Source organism: Gymnoscopelus microlampas, assembly GCF_963454915.1.
Source record: "Gymnoscopelus microlampas genome assembly, chromosome: 6".
NCBI lineage: Eukaryota > Metazoa > Chordata > Actinopteri > Myctophiformes > Myctophidae > Gymnoscopelus > Gymnoscopelus microlampas.
In genome coordinates, this window is record NC_139943.1 from 51,429,580 (window position 1) to 51,453,973 (window position 24,394).

The following is a 24,394-nucleotide window of genomic DNA, read 5'->3' on the forward strand; positions in this document are numbered from 1 at the left end:
ACACTGCAAGGCCAATAAAATGACAGAGTTGGCATCTATTTACCTCAGCCTGTGTTCGCTCATGGCCAACTCTACACAGCCTTCTAAAGGGGAAAGAGAGCCAGCGCTGTCAAAGTTTTCATTGAGGGTAAGGATGATGGAATAACTGACAATATTGTTTACACAGAACTCTTTTAGTTATTTTTTATTATTATTTATGTTTTAATTGTATTTTCTTTTTTTCCGGGGTTGGTCAGCACACGATCACTCCACTTGCCTCCAAACTTGCCACGGACTATTGATCAGTGCTCTGGCTAATACTTAGGCTTCTTTCCCCGCCTTCTATGTACTAACATATTGTACAGTTAATATAAAACTACATTTTAACATTTTAGCCACAGCAGCTTTCCTTCTAGACGTGTGGGCCTTGAAGCGGGCACATTTCCTATTAATAATGACTTAACCAGGTAAACCGGTACAGTTTCCCTTGAAATTCTAACTCCCATTTCTGTGAAAGTTCTTGACATCCGACCTCCAAGTAACTGACAACATTGATGCGTCATCATACATCATACTGTTTCTCAACTAGTGGTCGATAAAATAAAATACAATACAAATCTTCACTTTCCTACTAAATGCATGGTCAGGGACCACATGCAATACCTTCACGGACCACCAGTGGTCCACGGACCACCAGTTGAAAACTGGAGTAAATTAGTTTCACCTTCATTAGTATCATTGTAACAACCAGAATGGAACAGAGCCTTCATTAGTATCATTGGTAACTAGGTTTAAGAATGGTTTTGTTTTATCATGCTCTTAATAGGCTACATGTATGTGTACATATTATACAATACATGATACGACGCACTATGTGACACAGAGGACACATGCACCATCCCAGTGGTGGAAACAGTACTCATATTTTTTACTCAAGTAAAAGTATCAATACTGCAATGTAGAAATACTCTGTTACAAGTAAAAGTCCAGAATTAAAAATGCACTTGAGTAAAAGTACAAAAGCATTGGTATCAAAATGTACTTAAAGTACCAAAAGTAAAAGTACTCATACGCAGAATGTCCCATTTCCCAAGTTTTCAAATGTATAAAAATCTTTTGAAAATAGCCAATCTACAAGCTCACAATGCGTCGCAATGCGAACTAGTAACTAAAGTTTTCAAATAATTGTAATGGAGTAAAAGTACAATATTTGCCTCTGAGATGTAGTGGAGTAGAAGTAAAATTACTGGAAATGGGAAATACTCCAGTAAAGTAAAAGTGCTTAAAAATTGCACTTAAGTACAGTACTTGAGTAAATTTACTTAGTTACTTTACACCACTGCACCATCCCCCAAAAACTGTAGGTCTATATAGGTCTATTATATAGACCTATATAGACCTTAGGGGTCCATTTGGTTCCATTTGCACACTTTCAGAGTTATGGGGTCCTTGAAATGAAAAGGTTTGAGAACCACTGATTTACATGTACTGTACATGATTTATTACATAATGATATTAACGATGTGTGTCAGCTGATCGTCGTAATCCATCATGAGGCACTGTGGGCTTGGAGATCTGCTATAGTTCTCTATCGTTTACGGTTTTGTTCTGCAATAATGATGACATGGATTTGTGTTTTATCACCTTTCCCCCTAAATCGATCATTTGATCAAAATATGTTTTCATTATCAGTTACATTGATTAGCTCAAACAACTGTTGCACCCCTACTTCAAATATTAAACATGAATTCCTTTTAGACAAATAAATGATAAAGCATTATAATAAATAAATGATACATCATATATTTATAAAAGGCAGTATCAGGTTCTCATGTAAATTCACTGTTTGTTCAGGTCTATGTTTGGGCTCCCCCTACTGTCCTGACAAGGTACAACTTATTTTTCACAAAATAATGTATTTATTTATTACAAAACATACATTACCCACTTCAGCCCTATATATATACACACACATTTCGGCAATTCATTTGAAAAATAGCCGATCTACGAGCTTTCCAGTACTTTTACTTCTACTCAACTACATCTCAGAGGAAAATATTGCACTTTCACTCCACTACAATTATTTGAAAACTTTAGTTACTAGTTACTTTGTAGATTTGTATTATTATCACAAAACATACAATAACCACTTCAGCCCTATAAACATTGTGGCCATATAAAAATAGCAGATCTACAAGCTCACAATGTGTCGCGATCCGACACATTGTGAGCTTGTAGATCTGCTATTTCCAAAATATTTCTTGGACATATGATAATTTGTGCATTATTCTGCACAAGGAGTACTTTCTACTTTTGGTACTTTAAGTACATTTTGATACCAATACTTTTGTACTTTTTACTCAAGTAAATTTTGAATTCCTGACTTTTACTTGTATTTCTACATTGTGGTATTGATACTTTTACTTAAGGTAGGGTAAAGTGATTTTCTTTGGTTAAAATAAGTGTTAAATAGCTCTATATTCTGATAGTACTCGTTGCTATAGAGTGTTTGTTCAGTAAAAGGAGTCTCCATGTCTCTCCAGCTCTTTATTAAACAGAAAATGCATTTTCGGTGTCTCTCCTGATTGGCTTACATTTTGTCATACCTGAAGAGAGCTGGAGCTGGAGAAACCCCTGTGACCGAACAAACGCTCTGTAGCAATGATTACTATCACAATATAGTACTTTAACCCTTTTAACAAAAATAAATAAATCTATACATACATCTATAAATACATCTATCTATCTATCTATCTATCTATCTATCTATCTATCTATCTATCTATCTCTATATCTATATATATATGTCCAGGGCAGCAGGGGGCAGTGTGTAATCCTGGAGCCGATCGCTGCAGGACACCCCGCCCCATTCCGCCCGGAACTGAACCCTGTCCTTCAACAGGAAGTAAACCCTCTCCTCCAAAACGTAAACAAACCTCCGAGTCTCTGAAACATCATAACAAAACCAGCTTTATTACTTTATTACTTTATTACATGTCCAGGATTAAGCAACATGCTTGTAGATCTGTGCTCGTAGAGAATAGCTAGTTACACATTTATAATAAGAGTTAGTTATCATTACAGTGACTTTAGTCTCTACTGGACCAACATGTGGTTCTAAAGGCAGATAGTTAGTTAATGAGTTTGTTAATGAATTAGTTAATGAGTTAGTTAAAGATATTTATATCAGAGTATAAAGTATGGGGATGTGTTTACCTTGCTTCTGTGGCGCTGCTGACGATGTGGTGACTACTCCTGATCCAGTAAGTAATCTGTTATATATATATATGACTCCTGATCAGTGGTGTAAAGTGACTTAAGTACATTTACTCAAGTACTGTACTTGTAGTGGCAAACTAACCACAAATAATTGCCACTGAGGGATGGTGTGAAGCTTTTCCAGACACGTGGTGTTGAAAGTAAATCAAGTCTTCTCTTTAGTGCATTTAAGGATGTTTATTTAGATTGCAGGATGATATTTAGCAAAACAAAAGCCGGGTGTTTAACTGTAGCAAAACAACTAACTGTGATAAGGAAATAAACAGAAAATAACTCAAAACAAACAAAAACACGCACGGTTGAAAAACTGTGTGGCTTCCCTCTGGTGATTCCCAATCCCTAATGCTGTGCACCTGTGACATTCTCAAATAGTAGGCTGTACCCTGAAATTGGCTGAGTCCCCGCCTATGCCCAGGTCAATCGGTATAGAATCACAGCACCATCACAATATCAAAATACCTTCATATTCAAATCTTAAAATATATCAAATTGGCTGCAACAGTACTTATGTGCAATTTTGAGGTATTTTTTACTTTACTGGAGTATTTCTAATTCTCAGTACTTTTACTTCTACTCCACTACATCTCAGAGACAAATACTGTACTTCAATACAATTATTTGAAAACGTTATTTACTAGTTACTTTGTAGATATAAATGATTACATTATAAACATACATACATACATACAGTGCTGTATTCACTTAATCCATTAAGACCGGGAACGCATCTGTGTCATTTTAAGATTTTATGGGCTATTAAAAAATAGCAGATCTACAAGCTCAGCTATGAGCTTGTATATCTGCTATTTTTGAAAAATCTTGAAAATGCTTGCAACATCTTTGAATATATGTTTTTTGAAACAACATTTTCAACTCAAATCTTTACCCCTGGAGGTCCCTCCCTGGAACTAAATATTCTACAAATATTCGCTTTAGAAATATATTTATTCGAAGATTTGCACACATTTTCACCATTTTGCAAAAAAATAGCAGATCTGCTATTTTTGAATAGCCAAAGAAATCGAAAATGCCAGATGCGTTTCCGGATTGAATGGGATTGAGTGAAAATTGCTATTTTTATAGTTTTTAAAAAGCCAGTAACAATACAACTGATACAACTGATGCAACGGGCGACGTCCTAGTGACTAGGCCCATGGCTGTAGGGACCCCCCCTGTAGGGACCCCCCTGGCCCCTGGTCTGTACAAAAAGCACATGAATCACCATGCACTGATTGTCAGGACTTCTAAATAATGTTACTGTGTTTATTATGCTCTTGTATTCAACTATTCTGTTCTGTCTTCACAGGAAACAAGACGACAACAACTGGCAGAAGCTGCTGAAAAGAGACAGAAAGAGGTAGACTAACATATTATTGTGTGACTGTCTATCAACAGGTTAAAATCAGGGTATAATCCGCTAGAAACATAAAAAGATAGACTAACATATTATTTTGTGTCGCAGTAGGTTAACATCAGGTTATGATCCATTAGCAACAGAACAAGATAGACTAACATATTATTGTGTGACTGTCTAACAACAGGTTAACATTAGGTTATAATCCATTAGAGACAGAAATAGATAGACTAACATATTATTGTGTGACTGTCTATCAACAGGTTAACATCAGGTTATCCGTTAGAGACAGAACAAGATAGACTAACATATTATTGTGTGACTGTCTAACAACAGGTTAACATTAACATTAGGTTATAATCCATTAGAAACAGAATTAGATATACTAACATACTAGTGTGTGACTGTCTAACAACAGGTTAACATTAGGTTATAATCCATTAGAAACATAAATAGACTAACATAATATTGTGTGACTGAAATATCTGAGTTACAAATGTTTGCTTTAAAAATATATATATATTCAAAGATTTGTCAAAAAAAAATCACAATTAAAAAAAATTTGCAGATCTGCTATTTTTGAATAGCCAAAGAAATCTTAAAATGGCACAGGTGCGAATCACTTAAGCTTTAAGTGCTTAAGCATAGGTGAATCTACCTAGAAAGACTTGGTGGGTAATTTTGTTTTATTATAACAGACATTCTATTTGAAAGAGCGTCAGAGCCTAGGGAGCCGTTCCAAGGTAGCGTGGGGGTAAGTGTGTCCGTGCACTGATGCTATTGGCCCAGAGCAGCGTCCTGGAATGGCTCGGATTGGCTCACACCTTCTCGCCCTGTTTTTTCTGCGCTGGGTTTGTCACAGATTTACAGTTTTGTCATGAAAAACCACGTTACCTAGGAAAATGTGCCTCTTTCATCACCTCACATGACTACGTCTTTGTCACCTATAAACTGCTCTGTATTGATGGAAAATCACTTGCCAGCCTTGTTTTTAAATGTCACCCATTTTTGCTTCCGGCCTAAAAAAACGTTTTCCAAGGATTTCAAATGTCACAACACGTTCAAAAGCAGTGAAAATAGCAGATCTACAAGCTCACAAGGCGTTGCATTTGCGAGGCGTCGTGAGCTTGTAGATCTACTATTTTCGCTATTGTTCGTCCCATGAAGTTATACGTAGGGACTTTTAAGTGGTTAAAAGAACTCTGTTGTTTATTTTGTTTTGTTGCGTTTTGTTTTGTTTGTTCCAGACAACATACCGGGGAGTCAAAAACCCAGAAGCGGTTGAGAGGAAGAGAAAGAAACAAGAGGAGGTTGAGAAACAGGCTCTGACACCGTCGCCCTCTGGAGGCGGGGGGTTGAAGGTTAGTCACACGCTTATCCCTTTATCCCATTTAGACCTGAGGCCGATTCTAAAAACGCCTTCTAAATCCTGACCTAAGGTTTCTGAAAAAAAAACTTCAAATATATGCATTCAAAAATTACAACAAATGTATGTTTCTATATACTGTACAAAAGGGGTTCCTGTCCTGAAAGGTATAGTTACAGATAGGGTTTCCCGCCCCAAATTGGGTTAAGACCGGGAACTCTGGGCTATTCATATATCATAATAGCAGATCTAAGATTCAAAGATTTGCCACGATTTTTCAAAAGAAATGGCAGATCTACAAGCTCATAGTGTGGCACTATGAGCTTGTAGATGTGCCATTTCTTAACTAACAGAGCAGGCTTCATCAACACTTGTACGTTGCCTATGTAATAAAAGACACATAACACGAGCCTTGTAATCCAACACAACATGTATATGGAAAGTAACTTAGTACATTTACTTAAGTACTGTCTTAAGTAACATTTTTCCAACATTTTTCCTTCTACTCCACTACATCTCAGAGGCAAATATTGTACTTTTACTCCAGTACAATTTGAACACTTTAGTTACTAGTTACTTTGTAGATATAAATGATTACATTATAAAACATACATTAACTACTTTAGCCCTATTTTATACCTAGGCTATTTTTATTGGGCGTGGCGTGAGGCGTGAAAAGAGGTTAGATTGCGTGACTCTCACTCTCAAAGGGTGAGACATGGCAGTTCTGCATCATAGCTTAGTTTTTATTTTGTTTTTATTTAGTCAGTGAAAAAAGGTAGTCGACGAAATCAACACTGTATGTCTTCTCACTCCAGTGGCAGGTGGGCTGAATGAAGACCCCCGCATCAACCAACCCACCAGCCGTCTTCTGAATGGAAACCTCATCAAGTGCTGTTCCTAGACCAAAGCCTTCTGATGATGATGATGATGCCTAATCGCTATTTATTTGTAGTTTGTCTACGTGAATTTATTTAGTTCTGTTTGAGGCCGAGTGTCCATGAGGCGGTCAGATATCAACGCTGAAAAATAATAATCGATGAATAACGATGTTTTTTTAAGACCCCAGCGGGACTTGAACCTCTTGATGCCAGGCTGTAACAAGCCAACCGTGAACTGACGTTTAGGGTGCTGAACTGACCTTCAGGGTGCTGAACAGACCTTTAGGGTACTGAACAGACCTTTAGGGTGCCGTCACTGCCGTGTCCACCTCTCCTACACCTGTGGTTCTCTTTTTACATTTCAAGGTCTTCCCTTAACCATGTGTACACTTTTACAGACCTGTTAGACCCCCCCCCAAGGGGAACACAGAGGGGTCCCAGAACCCAACATTTGAGACATGCGTATAGTGTTTGTTTTGAATTGTTTACAAATGGGAAACGCCACATTTTTCTTTTTTTTTTAACCTCAGCAGCGAGACGCTGAGCATTTATCTGGTGCTCGTGTTCTTGCTGCTGAGAGATGACTAGAGTTCTCAAATTTGTCCCGAACCCGGCCCGACAAAATCTATGCTAATTAGTCCGGCCGGGACCGAGCCTCTGGTTCCGTGAAGATAAAAGAAAAAAAAGAAAGAAAGAAAAATCTATTATCCCCAAAAAAAGAGATTTCAACTGCCCCCTAGCGGCCTGACGGTAAGGCCGACGGACATGGCAGTGGATGTGTTTGTCGCCGTCTGACCTTCCTAGCCCGTGTTATTGAAAGAAGAAACGGGGCGACAATGGCCAAAACTCAATCGAAAAATCGGCGATCGAAACCGGCGAAAGTGGCCGTTTTCACGATGTTTTGGCCATCATCTCTGGGACGGCCTTAATTTTCAGGCCCGTTGAGAACTTTAGAGCTGACATGTTTTTAACTGGGCAGTTTGGAAGCGTTCTCTGGGCGACGTGCCTTGACGTTGTGGGGGACGCACAGTGACCTTTACTGACCTTCACACACAGCCTAAAGGTCAGTGACAACACGTATGGGGAGACAAAACGTGCCTCAACGGTAAATAACTAAGTGCTGGTTTATGAGTTGATGGAGGTGAAGTCTCCATGTTCATGAACCACAGAGAGGATGTGTGTACGCAATGTAATGTAATGTAATGTAATGTATGCCTTTATACTTTAACCCATTAAGACCTGAGGCGATTCTTAAAAATGTTTTTTTTTTTTTAAATCACGATTTTTCTTGATTTTGTGTCACTTTAGATTTCTTTGGCTATTCAAAAATAGCAGATACACAAGCTCATAGATCTGCTATTTTCGAATAGTCAAATAAATCTAAAGTGACACGGATGCGTTCGAGGTCTAAATGGGTTAAACATGATCAATCACCCCAAGAAGCCTTGAATTCATGGAGATTGTTTAGTTGTTGTCGTCTCATTCCTGAGACAATAATCCAATATTTAACCCATTGAAGTTAATAGGAGACCAATCTTAACGAATGCAAAACTATATTTAAAACATGTTTTTTGAATCGGAATCATCAGTGATGATGATGAACGCTGTGAGAGTTTATATTATTATTTTACATAGTTTAGCATTGTTCTCCTACCACAGCGGACACAGCAAATATGGAAGTATTGTCTCAGGAATGAGACAACAACTAAAAGAATCTCCATGAATTCAAGGCTTCGTGGGGAGAGTCATTGAGAGTCATTGTTTTGGGTGAAGTATTCCTTTAACAGGGATGTTAGTTGTTCTTTATTCAACTTGACACTTTTTCTTAATTAAATCTCACTCAAATGTTTTTTTTCCACTGATGCAAGTTGAGGTTCTTGTTTTAGAAACACATAACAAAGTCACTTCACTTCACTATGATGTTCTTAAATACTGTGACATTTACGACATTTTAAAGGAGAGATCCACTCTTGAACGGTATTTGCTTTGATGTGTAGCTAATTTTCATAGAAGCCCCTGTTGCCCATTGTGGAGACCCCTCCCACCGGCCGAATGGGAGTACGTGTAACAACGAAACTCGCCTATTTTAGCAGCTTCAAGCTTCGTTTTTCTTTCACGAATCCCCTCTATGCAGTGTCCTGGCACTCTCACATGCACTGTTTGTTACACATGAGCTGCCGTTCGTACAGAACAGCTCTGATGCGTGAACTCTCGCGAGATTCTCGCGTCCCGCGAGATTTCGCGTGTAGCGCTCCCCCTCCTCTCATGAGTGACAAACAGTGCATGCGAGTTTCGTTGTTACACATACTCCCATTCTGCCGGTGGAAGGGGTCTCCACAATGGACAACAGGGGCTTCTATGAAAAAAATCAACTGCCCCTGGTATGTTGGTGAGTGATTAGCGACACATCAAAGCAAATACCGTTCAAGGGTGGATCTCTCCTTTAAATCAGACGACTTGTGAAATGTTTCAGATGACTGAAATGATCAAACACCAAGCTGTAATGTTTATAAGAAATAATGACTGACCTTTGACCTGGGTGTTTACAATCTAAACATGTCAACAAACCAGAACATATGAAGGAATAAATTAACTTAACCATTGTTAACTTAACTTATCTTAACCATTTGTACCACAGGAGCTGTAGACAGTGTTATTTGTTACAATAAACATTTTACTACACACGTGCTGTTTTTGTTGTTTTACTCTCCTGCAGTGGTGTAAAGTAACTAAGTACATTTACTTAAGTACTGTACGTAAGTAAAATGTTGAGGTACTTCTACTTTACTTTACATCTCAGAGGCAAATATTGTACTTTTACTCCACTACAATTATTAGATACCTTTATTTACTAGTTACTTTGTAGATTTTGATTATTATTACAAAACATGCATCAACCACTTCAGCCCTATTACTGTATACATTTCGGCCATTTGAAAATAGCAGATTTACAAGCTCACAATGCGTCGCATCACGACGCATTGTGAGCTTGTAGATCTGCTATTTTCAAAAGATACTTATACATTTAAAAACTTGAAATGGGACATTCTGCATAATGAGTACTTTTACTTTTGGTACTTTTAAGTACATTTTTGATGCCAATAATTGTTGTACTTTGAATTCCGGACTTTTACTTGTAACATAGTATTTCTAAAGTATTGATACTGTTACTTAAGTAAAAGAGCACTTTCTCCACCACTGGTCTCTTGTAGCGTGAGGCTCTGAGGTCTTTGATGGTGGTCCTCAAAGTCCAGGGAACCTCTGAGTTCTTTGACAGGGTTCCACATGGACCCGTACATAAAGGTCTGTAACTCTGAGAGTGTACACATGGAACCAAGAGGGTCCTTGAAGTTAAAAGTGTACATAATGTTACAAGTAAAAGTCTGGAATAGAAAAAATACTCCAGTAAAAGTACAAAAGTATTGGTATCAAAATGTACTTAAAGTACCAAAAATAAAAGTACTAAAATGTTTGAAAATAGCAGATCTACAAGCTCACAACGCATCGCGATGCGACGCGTTGTGAGCTTGTACATCGGTTATTTTCAAATAGCCTATGTATAAAAATAGGGCTAAAGTGGTTAATGTATGTTTTATAATGTAATAATGTATATCTTCAAAGTAACTAGTAACTCAAGTTTTTAAATAATTGTATGTATCTATGAGAGGAATATGAGAGTTAGCCTACTTTTAAAATGATCCTACGTGAACTGGAGACGACGAGTTGGATAAAAAATATGTTTCCAAATGCATAGTGTCTTTATCAACATATCTTCTTTGTGTTTCACATTTAATTTGTCACTTTAATGGGTTACCCATAATGTTAACACAGCAGAGGGGAGACGGCAGACAGACAATCACTGTCTTTACAAGCGCCAACCTTGAAGAGGAGAATTCTCATTCCAATCCCGACTGACTTTGTTCATGTCTATATTTTGAACATCTCATAGGCTTATATTCATTTTCTACCTACCGCGGAGCTCTGACGGTACATGAACAATTAAAACGTGTGGGTTTAGTGTTGTTGTATTAACTTGCCTGAATGTAAGTTGGGGAAATAACCAAACTAAATGGAGGAGTGACATATCCCGACATTTTCAAATACTTAGTGAATTCTCCAGGTTAGTATTAATATACAAATAGTCTTGCAAGATGCTGTTTGGATAATTGTCCAAAATAAATAGCCTATACAAATTATACATGAGATCTGGGTATTGAAAACCTTAAGGGATGCGTCTGTGACGTATATACCATGCAACCACGTAAACTTTAGACTTCAGATGCTAGAACTTTTGACACACTGATGGAGTATATTATAGTATATTGTGGGTTGTATATTGAGATGGCAGGTATGTCACATTAAAAAGGACAAATAAAACAAATGGGACACTATGTTAGACCACAAAAAAAAAAACGCTACAGCCTCAGTAGTTAACCAGTGAAATTATGGTATTTTACGATGCCTCTCATAGACATTGCATTGACAGCTGCAGTACATCGTGTGGGTGCACTCAATAGTGGGCGTAAATTTTGTGCTCCCGGTGTGTCTCTATAGCAAGGTATGGAAGCTGCCATACCTTGGCTCCAGGGTCTACAGCATTGATTATTATGTTATTAAATTACTGTAAAATAACTACAAATGCAAATTAGAACAAAATAATTGCTTTCACAAGGCATTATATTCTCCACAACACTTGTATTCCCCTATCTTAACAAAAGGACCTGGTATATTCCCCGGTTCAATAGGTCAGCACAGGTACAACGCCTTATTATTGTTAATTAGCAGCAGTAGCGCGTTTTTTTCAAGTCGTTGGCAGACAGTTGTTTACTTTTGGTAAAACTCTCACTTTGGGCGTACAGAGATTGGATGGCCCTCAAAAAGGTCCCCCTCTCCCCGTTTTTTATGGCCTTCCTGCCCTGACCTTTGGCCTTTGTGCCCTCAAAAAAATTACAACACCAAAGGCCAAGTGGCCTTGCCCCAAAAATTAATTAAATTCCAGGCCTGGACGAGTCATTCATTGATAATCTTTCATCACATGCTTGTTGTAAATGTTGTGAGTCTCCTGCTGTTATGAAACTATTGCAAATCTGTTGGATGTGTTTGTGTTCATGGTAACCATGACAACGTCCCATACTACACACAACACATTTAGGAGAGGAACACTTCAGCAGTTTCATCTTTATTGACTTTTATTTTCTTAAGGTAACAAAGACTAAACATCAAACATATTGTATGAATGTAAGTGTTGAACACTGCTGTCAGATGACAAATCAACAGTGAACTTTACATCATTAAGAAGCATTCCGGTCCTTCTGCTTCTGAAAACACACAATGGATCCTATAGGCTCATCCATAATGGTTTGAATGGTTGGATGGATCCTATAGGCTCATCCATAATGGTTTGAATGGTTGGATGGATCCTATAGGCTCATCCATAACGGACCAAGTTCAAAACGAGAAATCAACCCAGATGATGTTACATAGAACATAAAAGGATAAGTAACACAATAAAAATAAGAACATAATATAGCTGCAAGCAGCGATAATACGGGGCCAGTGAATAGAGAGAGAGAGAGAGAGAGAGACACATGGAAACGGAATAGATTGAAGAGAGAGAAAGTGACATGGAAACAATAGATCGATGAGAGAGAGAGATGGAAACATAATGGTTTGATTGGACATCTCAACCTACTGCCATTAACAGGATTCGAACTCTCAACCTTCAGACTAATAGGCTGCAACACTACCTATAGTGCTATAGCTTTGTCCAGGCTGATATTGTCTGTTGAAGATCATAAACTCTTGCCTTCTTTCATGAACCAAGCCCCTGTTTCACTAACACTAAGATCACACGTTCACAAACCATTTACCAATGAAGAAATTGTACATCTCCTCAGAACCAAAACTAGTGAAAGTAGCCGATCTACAAGCTCACAAACCATGAAAAGTTGTGAGATTGTAGATCAGCTATTTTCAGAATGAAGTATGTCATACGTTGAAAAAACGTACTCTCAAATAAGCATTTCAGGTTATCTTTACCATTTGCACATGTATTCATTGACAGTCATGTTGTTTGCAATTCAACTTAAATTAAGTCTGCATCAAGTGAGGCTTGAACTGGCGACCTTGAGATTGTGAGGCATTCATTTAAGGGAGACGCCGTTGGCCCAACAGACAAGTAACTGTGAAAAAGGAGATCATACAGATGATACAGTTTCACGCAAATAGCTGAAAAATCCTGGGTTTAAGTGTTCAAACTGCTCAAAATTGCGGACAATCTAAGGGCGGAGCTTACTGGTCAAAGCGATAGATGTGTTCCTCATGAGTCAAGGTACAAGTGTAAGCAAGTTTCACGCATTTCGGCCAAACGAGGCATGACTTTTGCCTGTTTAAAGTTTGCATTTTCAAAAAATTGCTATAGCGCCCCCTTTTGGCCAATTGGAGTAAGATTGGTTTCAGTGATATTTGGAATGACCCTGTACATTTCTGCAAAGTTTCAAAGAAATGTGAGTCTGCATGTATGTTTTAGGCACAGATGAATAATTTTCATAAAACTGTAATAGTTAAAATCTATCTCCTCCTGGGATTTTTGAGCAATCTGCACGAAACGTTTAACACTTGAACTTTGGACCTCTGCCTACAAAAATTTCCAACGGATTTTCCATAAGTGAAAAAAATGCAGAAGTTAGGAGCCAATGACTGTTTTTCATATAAGTCAAAATGGTGGGAGATCTAAAGGTCAGAGGTCAAAAGTCAGAGGGTGAAAGTTGTTCAGCATGAGGAGACGCATATGTGTATCCAAGTTTCATGGCTCTAGGTCAAACAGGGCATGAGTTGTACCTGTTCAAAGTTGGCACTTTCAATTGAGTGCTATAGCGCCACCCTTTGACGAATGTGTGAGAGAATTATTTCTTGGTAGTTTTTCATGAGCATCTACCATATGGCCGAGTTTCGTAAAAAGCGTATGCACGGTTAAGCCAGAACTGGCAAAAACAAGTATTTTTCAAACTGCTCAAAATTGCGGAAAATCTAAGGGCGGAGCTTAATGGTCAAATCGATACGTGTGTTCCTCATGAGTCAAGGCACATGTGTAAGCAAGTTTAACGACTTTCGGCCAAACGAGGGATGACTTATGCCTGTTTAAAGTCTGCCTTTTCAAAAAATTGCTATAGCGCCCCCTTTTGACCAATTGGAATAAGATTGGTTTCAGTGATATTTGGAATGACCCTGTACATTTCTGCAAAGTTTCAAAGAAATGTGAGTCTGCATGTATGTTTTAGGCACAGATGAATAATTTTCATAAAACTGTAATAGTTAAAATCTATCTCCTCCTGGGATTTTTGAGCAATCTGCACGAAACGTTTAACACTTGAACTTTGGACCTCTGCCTACAAAAATTTCCAACGGATTTTCCATAAGTGAAAAAATGCAGAAGTTAGGAGCCAATGACTGTTTTTCATATAATTCAAAATGGTGGGAGATCTAAAGGTCAGAGGTCAAAAGTCAGAGGGTGAAAGTTGTTCAGCATGAGGAGACGCATATGTGTATCCAAGTTTCATGGCTCTAGGTCAAACAGGGCATGAGTTGTACCTGTTCAAAGTTGCCATTTTCAATTGAGTGCTATAGCGCCACCTTTGGACGAAAGATTGTGAGAATTATTTCTTGATCGTTTTTCATGACCATCTACCATATGGCGAGTTTCGTAAAAAGCGACTGCAAGGTTCAGCCAGAACTGCGAAAAGTGGCAGAAGAAGAAGAAGAAGAAGTGACAGAATACTGCCAATAACAAAACAGGTCCAGAGCTGAGCTCTGGCCCCGTAATTAATATACATTGAGGGCCCTATTTTGCACTCTGCGCTAAGCCTTGGCACTAAGTGCTGTACCTGTTAATTACACACAAGGCAGCTGGTGCTGCCTCTAAAGTTAAACACTTAAAGCCAATGGCATCTGGCACGCTGATTGGTGTTATTAATGAAGCGTCCAAACCACACCTATGCATAATGTAAGGGGTAGCGTTGGTGTTTTAGGGATAAAGATGGTGGCACAAAATAGCAACTTGGCCACAGGAACGCCTTGCATTATCCAATAACATTAAGATGAATTGTTCATAATAAGCCTTGTTTAAAAACAGCAATCAAACAGCGCATTTTCCCAATATAAAAAAGACGGGCACAATGAATGCATGACTGTAATTAACAATAAAATGTCACCTGTCAGGTGATAAGAAGCGGCCTGCTCACTCCTCATGCATTGAAGGAAGCATGAGCTCAGTTCGGGGCTCTCCCAGGATTATAAGCTTAGACAATTGGCACTGGGTGAAAAAAGTGGGTTACAAAGATTGTGGGATAAACATTTTAAAAAATAAGATAATAATAATAACAATAATAATAATAATAATAATAATAATAATAATAATAATGCTAACTTATTATTAACAGATCCTCAAAAGCAGTGATAAAAAATATGTAATACTTAAACATCTAAAAGTAAGAAGTTAATTATAAAATAATTCAATAGAAACAAATGTAATAAGATCAATAGTTGTGTAACTCAGACTCTGATGGTTCGCTGTGTGACAATCTATGACCTGAATGACAAATGAACAATGACAAAAACACCTGGGCTGCATAGACATGCATTGTGTAGAGTAAGATCAATAGATCAATTTAATGATAACTAATTACTGATAGTTATAATGACATGATGAAACATCATAAGGGTGAAGACAGACACGGTCCAATGTGATCTGATCTTCAAACACAGAGCTCTTGTTCCCTGTAGGTGTCAGACATGAACTCCTTAGAGATCCACCTCATACACGTGGTGTCCTGGTTCTTCACTGGGTCCAGCTTCAGACCCTCCTGGTAGATCTATGTCGTCATACTGGTCGTATTCTGTCTCTTCACTGGGTCCAGCTTCAGACCTTCCTTGGAGGTTTATCTCTTCATACTGGTGGTATTCTGTCTCTTCACTGGGTCCAGCTTCAGCATCGGAACCAACAGTGTTATAATAAACCACCTCAACGTTCTCCCGTCCTACATTATAATAAACTCTGGTCTCCACTCTTAACCTCTGCCTTCTGGTGGCCTGGAGAAACACAGCAGCACACAACTCTATCTTACTGGATCAGATCAGGTTATCTTCAATACAAACCGTGTAACTACTTAATTTGCATTCCGTCTTGTATTGAATAAAGATGAATAAATATTGAATGTATACGTTACCCTCCAGACACAATAGCGGACAATGATCACCACCAACAGCAGCAGCAGCATTATGACAGTAACTTTGAGAATGTTTGATGTCAGATGAGAAGCTGTGAGAAATATTTTACAACATCAAATGTCATTGTAAAGAACAATCATTACAAAGTGCATTTGACATAATTATTTCAACATATATGACTTTGTTATATTCAAGCATGCTTGATTGAGTTTCATATTGTGACTTGAAAAATCTATTAAATTCTGGGTACCTGTGACAGTGACAGAGAGGAACTGGCTCTTATAGTAGAAGTCAGTTGAGTAAACATTGATGTGATAAATACAGCTGTAGTTCCCTTGGTGGGTGAGGTTTGCTGCAGGAAACAGGAAGTTGGCAGAGTGATTGACAGCTGACTCGGTGTGGTTGTGTGTTGTGTTGTAACTGCTGTAGTTCCCTTGGTGGGTGTGGTTTGCTGCAGGAAACAGGACGTTGGCAGAGTGATTGACAGCTGGTTGGGTGTAGTTGTGTGTTGCGTTGGATCCAGTGAAGGTGAGGTGGAAGGACCCTCCTGGGTACTGTGGCTGAATGGAGCAGGTGATGGAGAAGCTGTAACCCTCCATCACCTGTGGCCCCTGATGCTGGCCCTCAGAAACCCCGTTCAAGGAGGAGGAGAAGAAGGTGATGTTTGGATTAACCGGCAGATCTGTAACAAGACAGAGGTGATTGACTGAAACAACACATTTATTAACAGAGAGCCAATAATAAGGTCAAATGATGATTGAAATTCTTTATTAGGATAAAACCCTTGAGATTTTGCATCTTGTTTTCGAGGGGGTCCTAGACACATGATACAATGTATACACATTTTCAACAAAAAAATAGGTTATTCCAATCGGAAGGAGCTTTGAACATTAAGGCTTTCTTGGCTGTTGCTTTTGAAAAAGTAGGAACAGTGAAAAATGAGTTGGAAATACGTTAATTATAAAGTAAGTAGTAAGTAATAAGTAGTAAGTAATGAAGAGTATGTTTTTTCTTTCATATAGGTTCTCATTTATCCTAAAATTGAAGTGAATGTGTAATAGATAGACAGACAGACAGACAGACAGACAGACAGACAGACAGACAGACAGACAGACAGACAGACAGATAGACAGATAGATAGATAGATAGATAGATAGATAGACAGATAGATAGATAGAACATGTAAATACATAATTGAGGAAGTCACTGTTTTACCTGAACAGATCACCTCCAGTCTGGCATTGGAATTACCAGAAACCTTTGTTCCACACTCTCTCAGTGAAGACTCTGAGCCAACACAGGAAGATGAAATCCACCAAACAGGTTCACGTGTAAACCCAGAATTCCACTTTCTTGAAAAAGCAGAGCCACACTCCAGCTGTCTACACACTACAGATGATGACTTCAGGTTCCAGTCAGACCAACCATCCACTGGTCTCCACTCTCCCTGGTGTTTCATCTCAAGTAAACCAATGCAGTTACCGATTCCTCCCACCAATCTGACATCAGCAGACTCTGTACATGGACAAGAGAGCAAACAGTAAATAGGTAATATTACTTGTATTTAAAATGATAATAATAGTAATAATAGGGTAATAATAATAATAATAAGGGTAATAATAATAACAATAATTATAACAACAACAACAACAACAACAACAACAATAATACAATGAATAGATGTAATAATAATAATAATAATAATAATAATAATAATAATAATAATAATAATAATAATAATAACTAATAATACAAAAGCATTGTTTGCATTTTACCTGAGCAGGAGAATTCAATAGTTTTGTTAGGTGAGCTGGTGTTTCTAGTTGAGTCTGCGATTCTACAATCCAGGAGAACAGATTCACTGCCTTTACACTGAAACTCTTTGGTCCAGAGTGGAGCCTTCAGTTCTCCATACAGCGCCCCCTGCAGGACTAAAGGAGCCCCACAGCCAAGCTCCCTACAGACCACCTCTCCATCCTGCTGGTCAAAGTCACCTTCATACACTGAGACCCACGACTGATCAGACTTTTTTAGACTTGTCTCCCCAAAAAATAATCCCCACCACCCACTTTTAGACCTGTGATGTGACAAAGTTGATTCTGAGTTCACCTCCACTCTGCCTGAACACAAACTAGTACCATTCACCAACCTCACTGACTCTGGAGAGAGAGAGAGAGACAGAGAGAGACAGAGAGACAGACAGAGTTTTAAAGGCTGAAAAACATGATTGTCAGAGGAATTAACAATCAGACTTTGCAGATTACAGAGACATTTGACTGACATAAATATGTTCAGTATTAGGTAGGCATGTAACAATATCTTTGGTATCGCAATAACAAAAGTGTCACAATGTTATCGTGGGCGCGCATCTGTTTCATGTTATTTATTTCATTATTTTTAGTTTGACATGTGGAGGGGATACATATTACTGTAGTTGTTGAAGTAATAGTTTGTTACCTGAACAGATCACCTCGAGTATGTACAAGGAAGTAGCAGACATCTTTGTTCCACACTCCCTCAGTGAAGTCTCAGACCCAACGCAGGGAGATGTAATCCTCCACGTAGGTTTATGTGTAGAACCAGAACTCCTTTCTGTTGAAACAGCAGAGCCACAGTCCATCTGTCTACACACTACAGATGATGCCTTCAGGTTCCAGGCAGACCAACCATCCACTGGTCTCCACTCTCCCTGGTGTTTCATCTCCAGTATACCTGTACAGTCACTGGTTCCTTCCACCAACCTGGCATCGTCAGACTCTGTAGAGACAAGAAAGTATTATGTACAAAAGAAAAGAAAAACAGAACAGCAAAAATGTATTACGTTAATTATAAAATTATAACCCAAACTGAAAGTTTAGTTTGTCTTTTACCTAAGCAGATGAGTTCAACAGTCTTGTCAGGTGAGCTGCCGTTTCTAGTTGAGTCTGAGGTTCCACAGTTCACGAGAACAAACTCGTTGCCTTCACACTGGAACTCTTTGGTCCGCATTGAAGTGTTCACATCTCCATAGAGCGCCCCCTGGAGGACTGAAGGAGCCCCACAGCCAAGCTCCCTACAGACCACCTCTGCATCCTGCTGGTCAAAGTCACCTTCATACACTGAGACCCACGACTGATTAGACTTCACCTCCACTCTGCCTGAACACACACTAGTCCCATTCACCAACCTCACTGACTCTGGGGAGAGAGAGAGAGAGAGAGAGAGAGAGAGAGAGAGAGAGAGAGTGAGAGCGAGAGCGAGAGCGAGAGATTAAAACATTATTTCATGAATCCAATCTAGAAAATATATGGATCCATTACGCATGTACGTTTGTTCTTTTAACTGAACCCATAAACACGTAGAGAGAGTGATAACAATGTTCACATTAATAATTTGTCAAGTAAAGAGGAACCAAAAAAAGATCATCGTCATCATCAGATCTTCCCCAATATCTTAAAGTAGACTAAAAGCCCCCACAAGTCCCTACACACAAATGCAAGCACTGATAGAGTGACGGATGGATAGGATGACACACTATATGAATCAGAGATATAGAGAGGGTAATATGTGAATCTATAGACAGAAGAACATGCATTCAAACCTACAGACAGACAGATGAAGTAAGATACTGCAAAGATTGCTGCCATTGTTCAAGTCATTGTTTGCTTTACCTGAACAGATCACTGTGGGTCTGGCTGTAATCAAACCTTTCCGTTTGATACCAAAAGTCTCCATTATGACACAGTCGCTCAGTGAAGACTCAGAACCAGCACAGTAAGGTATAATCCTCCATACAGGTTGATGTGTAAAACCAGAACTCCTTTCTGTTGAAACAGCAGAGCCACAGTCCAGCTGTCTACACACTACAGAAGATGACTTCTGGTTCCAGTGAAACCCACCATCCACTGGCCTCCACTCTCCCTGGTGTTTCATCTCCAGTTTACCAGTACAACTACTGATTCCTCCCACCAACCTGACAGTATCACTCACTGTAAAGAATCAATAGAGTAAACATTAATGCAATGCAATTACTTGTATTATAGAATATTAATCCAAAGCAAGAAAGTAGCTTGTCTTTTACCCAAACAGGTGAGTTCAATAGTCTTGTTAGGTGAGCTGGTGTTACTAGTTGAGTTTGAGGTTCCACAGTCCAGGAGAAAAGACTCGTTGCCTTCACACTGGAACTCTTTTGTCCACATTGGAGTGTCAACTTCTTCATAGAGCGCCCCCTGGAGGATTGAAGGAGCCCCACAGTCAAGCTCCCTACAGACCACCTCTGCATCCTGCTGGTCAAAGTCACCTTCACACACTGAGACCCACGACTGATTAGACTTCACCTCCACCCTGCCTGAACACACACTAGTGCCATTCACCAATCTTACTGACTCTGGGGGGGGGGGGGGGGGGGGAGAGAGAGAGAGAGAGAGAGAGAGAGAGAGAGAGAGAGAGAGAGAGAGAGAGAGAGAGAGAGAGAGAGAGAGAGAGAGATGTTTAGAATAAATGAGAAACAATAACATCCCATCTCGCTCAAAGTATTGTAAGAGAGAAATAATTATTACTTAAAAGATTACATTATTTAACCACCGCAGACGATACATGATTACTACATGAAAGCATTGTAAACAATCAATTGTTCTTCTTTCATCTTTGTTTACCTGTTGAGTTGTGTGTTGGTGTAACCTGGAGAGCTGAGGAGAAAAATCATCAAATAAATGAGTTTCACTGTAACAGAGTACATGGTTCCTCTCTACCAATAGCAGCTTGTTGAACTACCGGACAAGATGTCCTTTGTTTCTCCTGTTTGATGCTATTTATTGATGAAAATAAGTTGTATACAGGAATATCAATTAACAGTGTGTTTGATGATTTTTTGTCACCTTCTGTGATTCTAATTACTGCATCATGCCAAGAGATAATCCATTGGACTGAATTGAATTTGGATATAAAGATTTCTTCACTCTCCTAATGTTATTACACATGTATGCAGCACTTTTAGATTCATATCCCAAATAAAAGTTCTGATTTTAATAATAATAATCAAATAAAAGGCATAGTTTGTCTTTTACCTGAGCAGGTGAGTTCAACTGTCTTGTCAGGTGAGCTGGTGTTTCTAGTTGAGTCTGAGGTTCTACAGTCCAGGAGAAGAGACTCATTACCTTTACACTGGAACTCTTTGGGCCACATTGGACCCTCCACTTCTCCATATAGCGCCCCCTGGAGGACTGAAGGAGCCCCACAGCCAAGCTCCATACAGACCACCTCTGCATCCTGCTGGTCAAAGTCACCTTCATACACTGAGACCCACGACTGATTAGACTTCACCTCCACTCTGCCTGAACACACACTAGTCCCATTCACCAACCTCACTGACTCTGGAGAGAGAGAGAGAGAGGGGGGAGGGAGAGATGTATTGCATAGTACCGCGAGAGAGTATAAGCATTATGATTTAAAAGGTTAATGTATTAACCCTCCCATTGTGTTAGGGTCATTTTTTACCCATTTTCAAGTTTAAATTGGTAAAAAGTACCCTTTACATTTCTTTATTGGAACAAGGCTTCATGATATCCTCAGAAATAGCCATTTTAACGCAACACAATTATTTATCATCATTTCAATTAATTCTGATGGTCTCTATAAAAAAGTGACACTTGTGGTGTTAGGGTCCTGTATCCGGCTCCTGAGCACTTTTTTTGGCTAGCAAAATGTTTGAAAATAGCAGATCAACAAGCTCACAACGTGTCGAATCGCTTTTGAAAAAATACGTTCAGAACCCAAGATATCATCATTTGAAGATTTGCTGCTCCATTCACTTCTTGTTTAAGTTATTACTGAAAAAGGCTGTATCTCAGCCCCTGAGCACTTTTTTTTACTATGTATTTTTGGCTGGCACAGTTTGCAATTATTTTTTTATTTCATTGGCACTGAATGAGTTAAAAAACTAAAACAAGTATTTTTTATTGGAAGTGTGTTCTAATGTTAGTCTATTATAGCTAGATAACATCATTATCCATTGTCTTCATTATAGGAAATGTAATGAGTGAATTTTAACATTTAATTAATTGATAACAAGATATTGAAAGATGAAACCCTAACCCTAACCCAACATAATATTTTAAAAAGTGTCTACATGGATATGAATGCATAACAAGTCAGCTATGAGGTGGGAGAAAATAATAAATGAAAATAAATATATTTCTTAAATATTTTGGGCTGAGTTAAATCCCGGGTCAAATTTGACCCGCTAGCACCACAAGAGGATGCAGGTTTCACACAATGCAGGGTTAAACCACAACAGAGGCTACATGAATCTTTAAAGAATGCATCTGGAACTCTACATATTCTTATTAAGTCTAAACATAGAGTAGACCTTATCTGCTCTACTATCCAGTCATGTGACTTAATATGGATTTATCTAGTAAAAAATCACACCCAGTGTGAAGTGGGCGGTGTGTGGTCATCACAACATGATTTACTTAAAAAAAAACTTTAAAAAAATATATATACATACTATATTAATTTTAGGATCATTTATTAAAAAAAATAATCCAAACATAGTAATATTTTCTTCCATCTTCTTATCTTCAATGTGTGTTTGTTCTCTGTCCTTTGACCTCATGATTTTCATTGTATAATTTTCTTCTATTCTCATTTCAGCTATAGCAATTTTTGGATTCTTCTTTACGTCTCCCACCAAGCTTCGTCTCTTCCATTGTTGGATTATGTAGGCCACTGTATTTTTAGAAATCTTAAGTTCAGCTGAAATTGCTCTGGAACCTTGACCAGATCTGTGCTTTGTCACAATTCTGTTTAAGCTCTTGTAATATACACTTTGATCTCACAGGGCCAGTTCTAGGAAGACTTGCCATTGTCTTTGTTTCGGTTTTTACTTTCCTCATTTTAACCATAGTGATTTTGCGATTCTTTTTCACTGATCTCATGAAATACACAACATCTCAGTTAAATATACTACTCTCATATCAAAATGTTTTTAGATTATTTTCATCATGTGTCTCACTAGCCAATCACAGGATGTGAAATTGGAGCACTACGTCACTGTTGTGACACCCAGTGTGAAGTAGGTGGTGTGTGGTCATCACAACATGACTCACTTGAAAAAAAGGATAAATGACTTTTTTTTAAGTCCATACTGCTATTCATAGGGCTGCACATGTGTCATGTGTTTCGCTAGCCAATCACATTACAGTTAGTGGTGATGACACTAGCTGTAATGTGATTGGCTGACTTTGCAAAAGTATTGTTTTGCATTAACAATGGAAGGGTTAGGGGTATACAATGCGTTGTAGACTATTGGCCAATCACGGTCCAGGATTGGTCAGTGTCCAAAACTCACTTACACCGCCCCAAAAAACATTACAAGAAACTTTAAATAACAAATTGAGCTCTGTAAATGTGTCTAAACACTATTTTAAATGGACTGGATGAATTGTGAACTTCAGATGAACAGAAATGGCACATTTTAAATGCATTTTGATAATGACACAACTTTTAAAGGCCACACAGACATGCAGATATAGATGGGTAGCCGTATGTACAGTAGAGACAAGCTATAGAGTGTGTGTGAGAGAGCAATGATATAATAGAGTGTAAAGATTACTAGCATGGCTTAAGTCATTGTTTTACCTGAACAGTTCACCTTCAGTGTGACAGTGGAATCATAAGACTTTACTTGTCCACACTCCATCAGTGAAGACTCAGAGCCAACACAGGAAGATGGAATCACCCATCCAGCTTGACGTGTAGAAAGAGAAGTAAATTCTGTTGAGACAGCAAAGCCACAGTCCAGCTGTCTACACACTACAGATGATGACATCCTGTTCCAGTCAAACCAAGCCAACAATGGTCTCCACTCTCCCTGGTGTTTCATTTCCAGCATGCCACTACAGTTACTGGTTCCTCCCACCAGCCTGACATCATCAGACTCTGTACAGAAAATAAGCAGTAAAAAGCATTACATTAATAAATACCTTCAAGACTGTAATCTATTTTCAGTTGTTCGTCTTTCATCTTTGTTTACCTGTTGAGTTGTGTGTTGGTTTAACCTGGGGAGCTGAGGGGAAAAATCATCAAATAAATGAGTTTCACTTTGACAGAGAACATGGATCCTCTCCACCAATACAGCAGATTGTTGATGTGTTGAAATACAGGACAAGATGTCTTTGTTTCACCTGTTTGATGATATTGATGTGCTATTCTCAGGGTGGGAATGAGTGAATTATGACATGTATGATGTATATCAAAACATTACATAATATAAAATTAAATGTTTACATGAATTGTAATGCATGAGCTGAGGAGAAAAATCATCAAATA

The 24,394-nt window shown here is 38.5% G+C and overlaps 2 protein-coding genes across 2 annotated transcripts in view; one reads left to right on the plus strand and one right to left on the minus strand.

Annotated features, from left to right (window-relative positions):
- The first annotated feature begins 2,904 nt into the window (after positions 1 to 2,904).
- Positions 2,905 to 9,501, plus strand: svip (small VCP interacting protein). Its single transcript, XM_084059846.1, has 4 exons — positions 2,905 to 3,242; positions 4,565 to 4,615; positions 5,860 to 5,973; positions 6,797 to 9,501. The coding sequence occupies exons 1-4, from the start codon at positions 3,180 to 3,182 to the stop codon at positions 6,809 to 6,811; spliced, it is 243 nt and encodes an 80-aa protein (XP_083915972.1). The 5' UTR covers positions 2,905 to 3,179; the 3' UTR covers positions 6,812 to 9,501.
- A 6,157-nt stretch (positions 9,502 to 15,658) lies between these two features.
- The window catches only part of LOC311047897 (uncharacterized protein), a gene marked incomplete at its 3' end in the record, with an annotated part of 43,735 nt that continues 34,999 nt past the window's right edge, over positions 15,659 to 24,394 (minus strand). Inside the window, exons 18-25 of the mRNA XM_084060846.1 lie at positions 24,099 to 24,131; positions 23,705 to 24,004; positions 21,130 to 21,435; positions 18,955 to 19,008; positions 17,300 to 17,599; positions 16,335 to 16,766; positions 16,084 to 16,175; positions 15,659 to 15,946 (exon numbers count right to left, since the gene is read on the minus strand). Of these exons, the coding sequence (XP_083916972.1) occupies positions 15,659 to 15,946; positions 16,084 to 16,175; positions 16,335 to 16,766; positions 17,300 to 17,599; positions 18,955 to 19,008; positions 21,130 to 21,435; positions 23,705 to 24,004; positions 24,099 to 24,131 (1,805 nt within the window). The remainder of the gene's footprint in view (positions 15,947 to 16,083; positions 16,176 to 16,334; positions 16,767 to 17,299; positions 17,600 to 18,954; positions 19,009 to 21,129; positions 21,436 to 23,704; positions 24,005 to 24,098; positions 24,132 to 24,394) is intronic.

Bases quoted from the DNA above. Each gene is read 5' to 3' on its own strand.
- svip (XM_084059846.1), top strand. From the start codon at position 3,180: ATGGGGATGTGTTTACCTTGCTTCTGTGGCGCTGCTGACGATGTGGTG. The intron at 3,243-4,564 runs GTAAGTAATCTG...CTGTCTTCACAG, and splicing joins TGGTGACTACTCCTGATCCA to GAAACAAGACGACAACAACT. The intron at 4,616-5,859 runs GTAGACTAACAT...TGTTTGTTCCAG, and splicing joins CTGAAAAGAGACAGAAAGAG to ACAACATACCGGGGAGTCAA.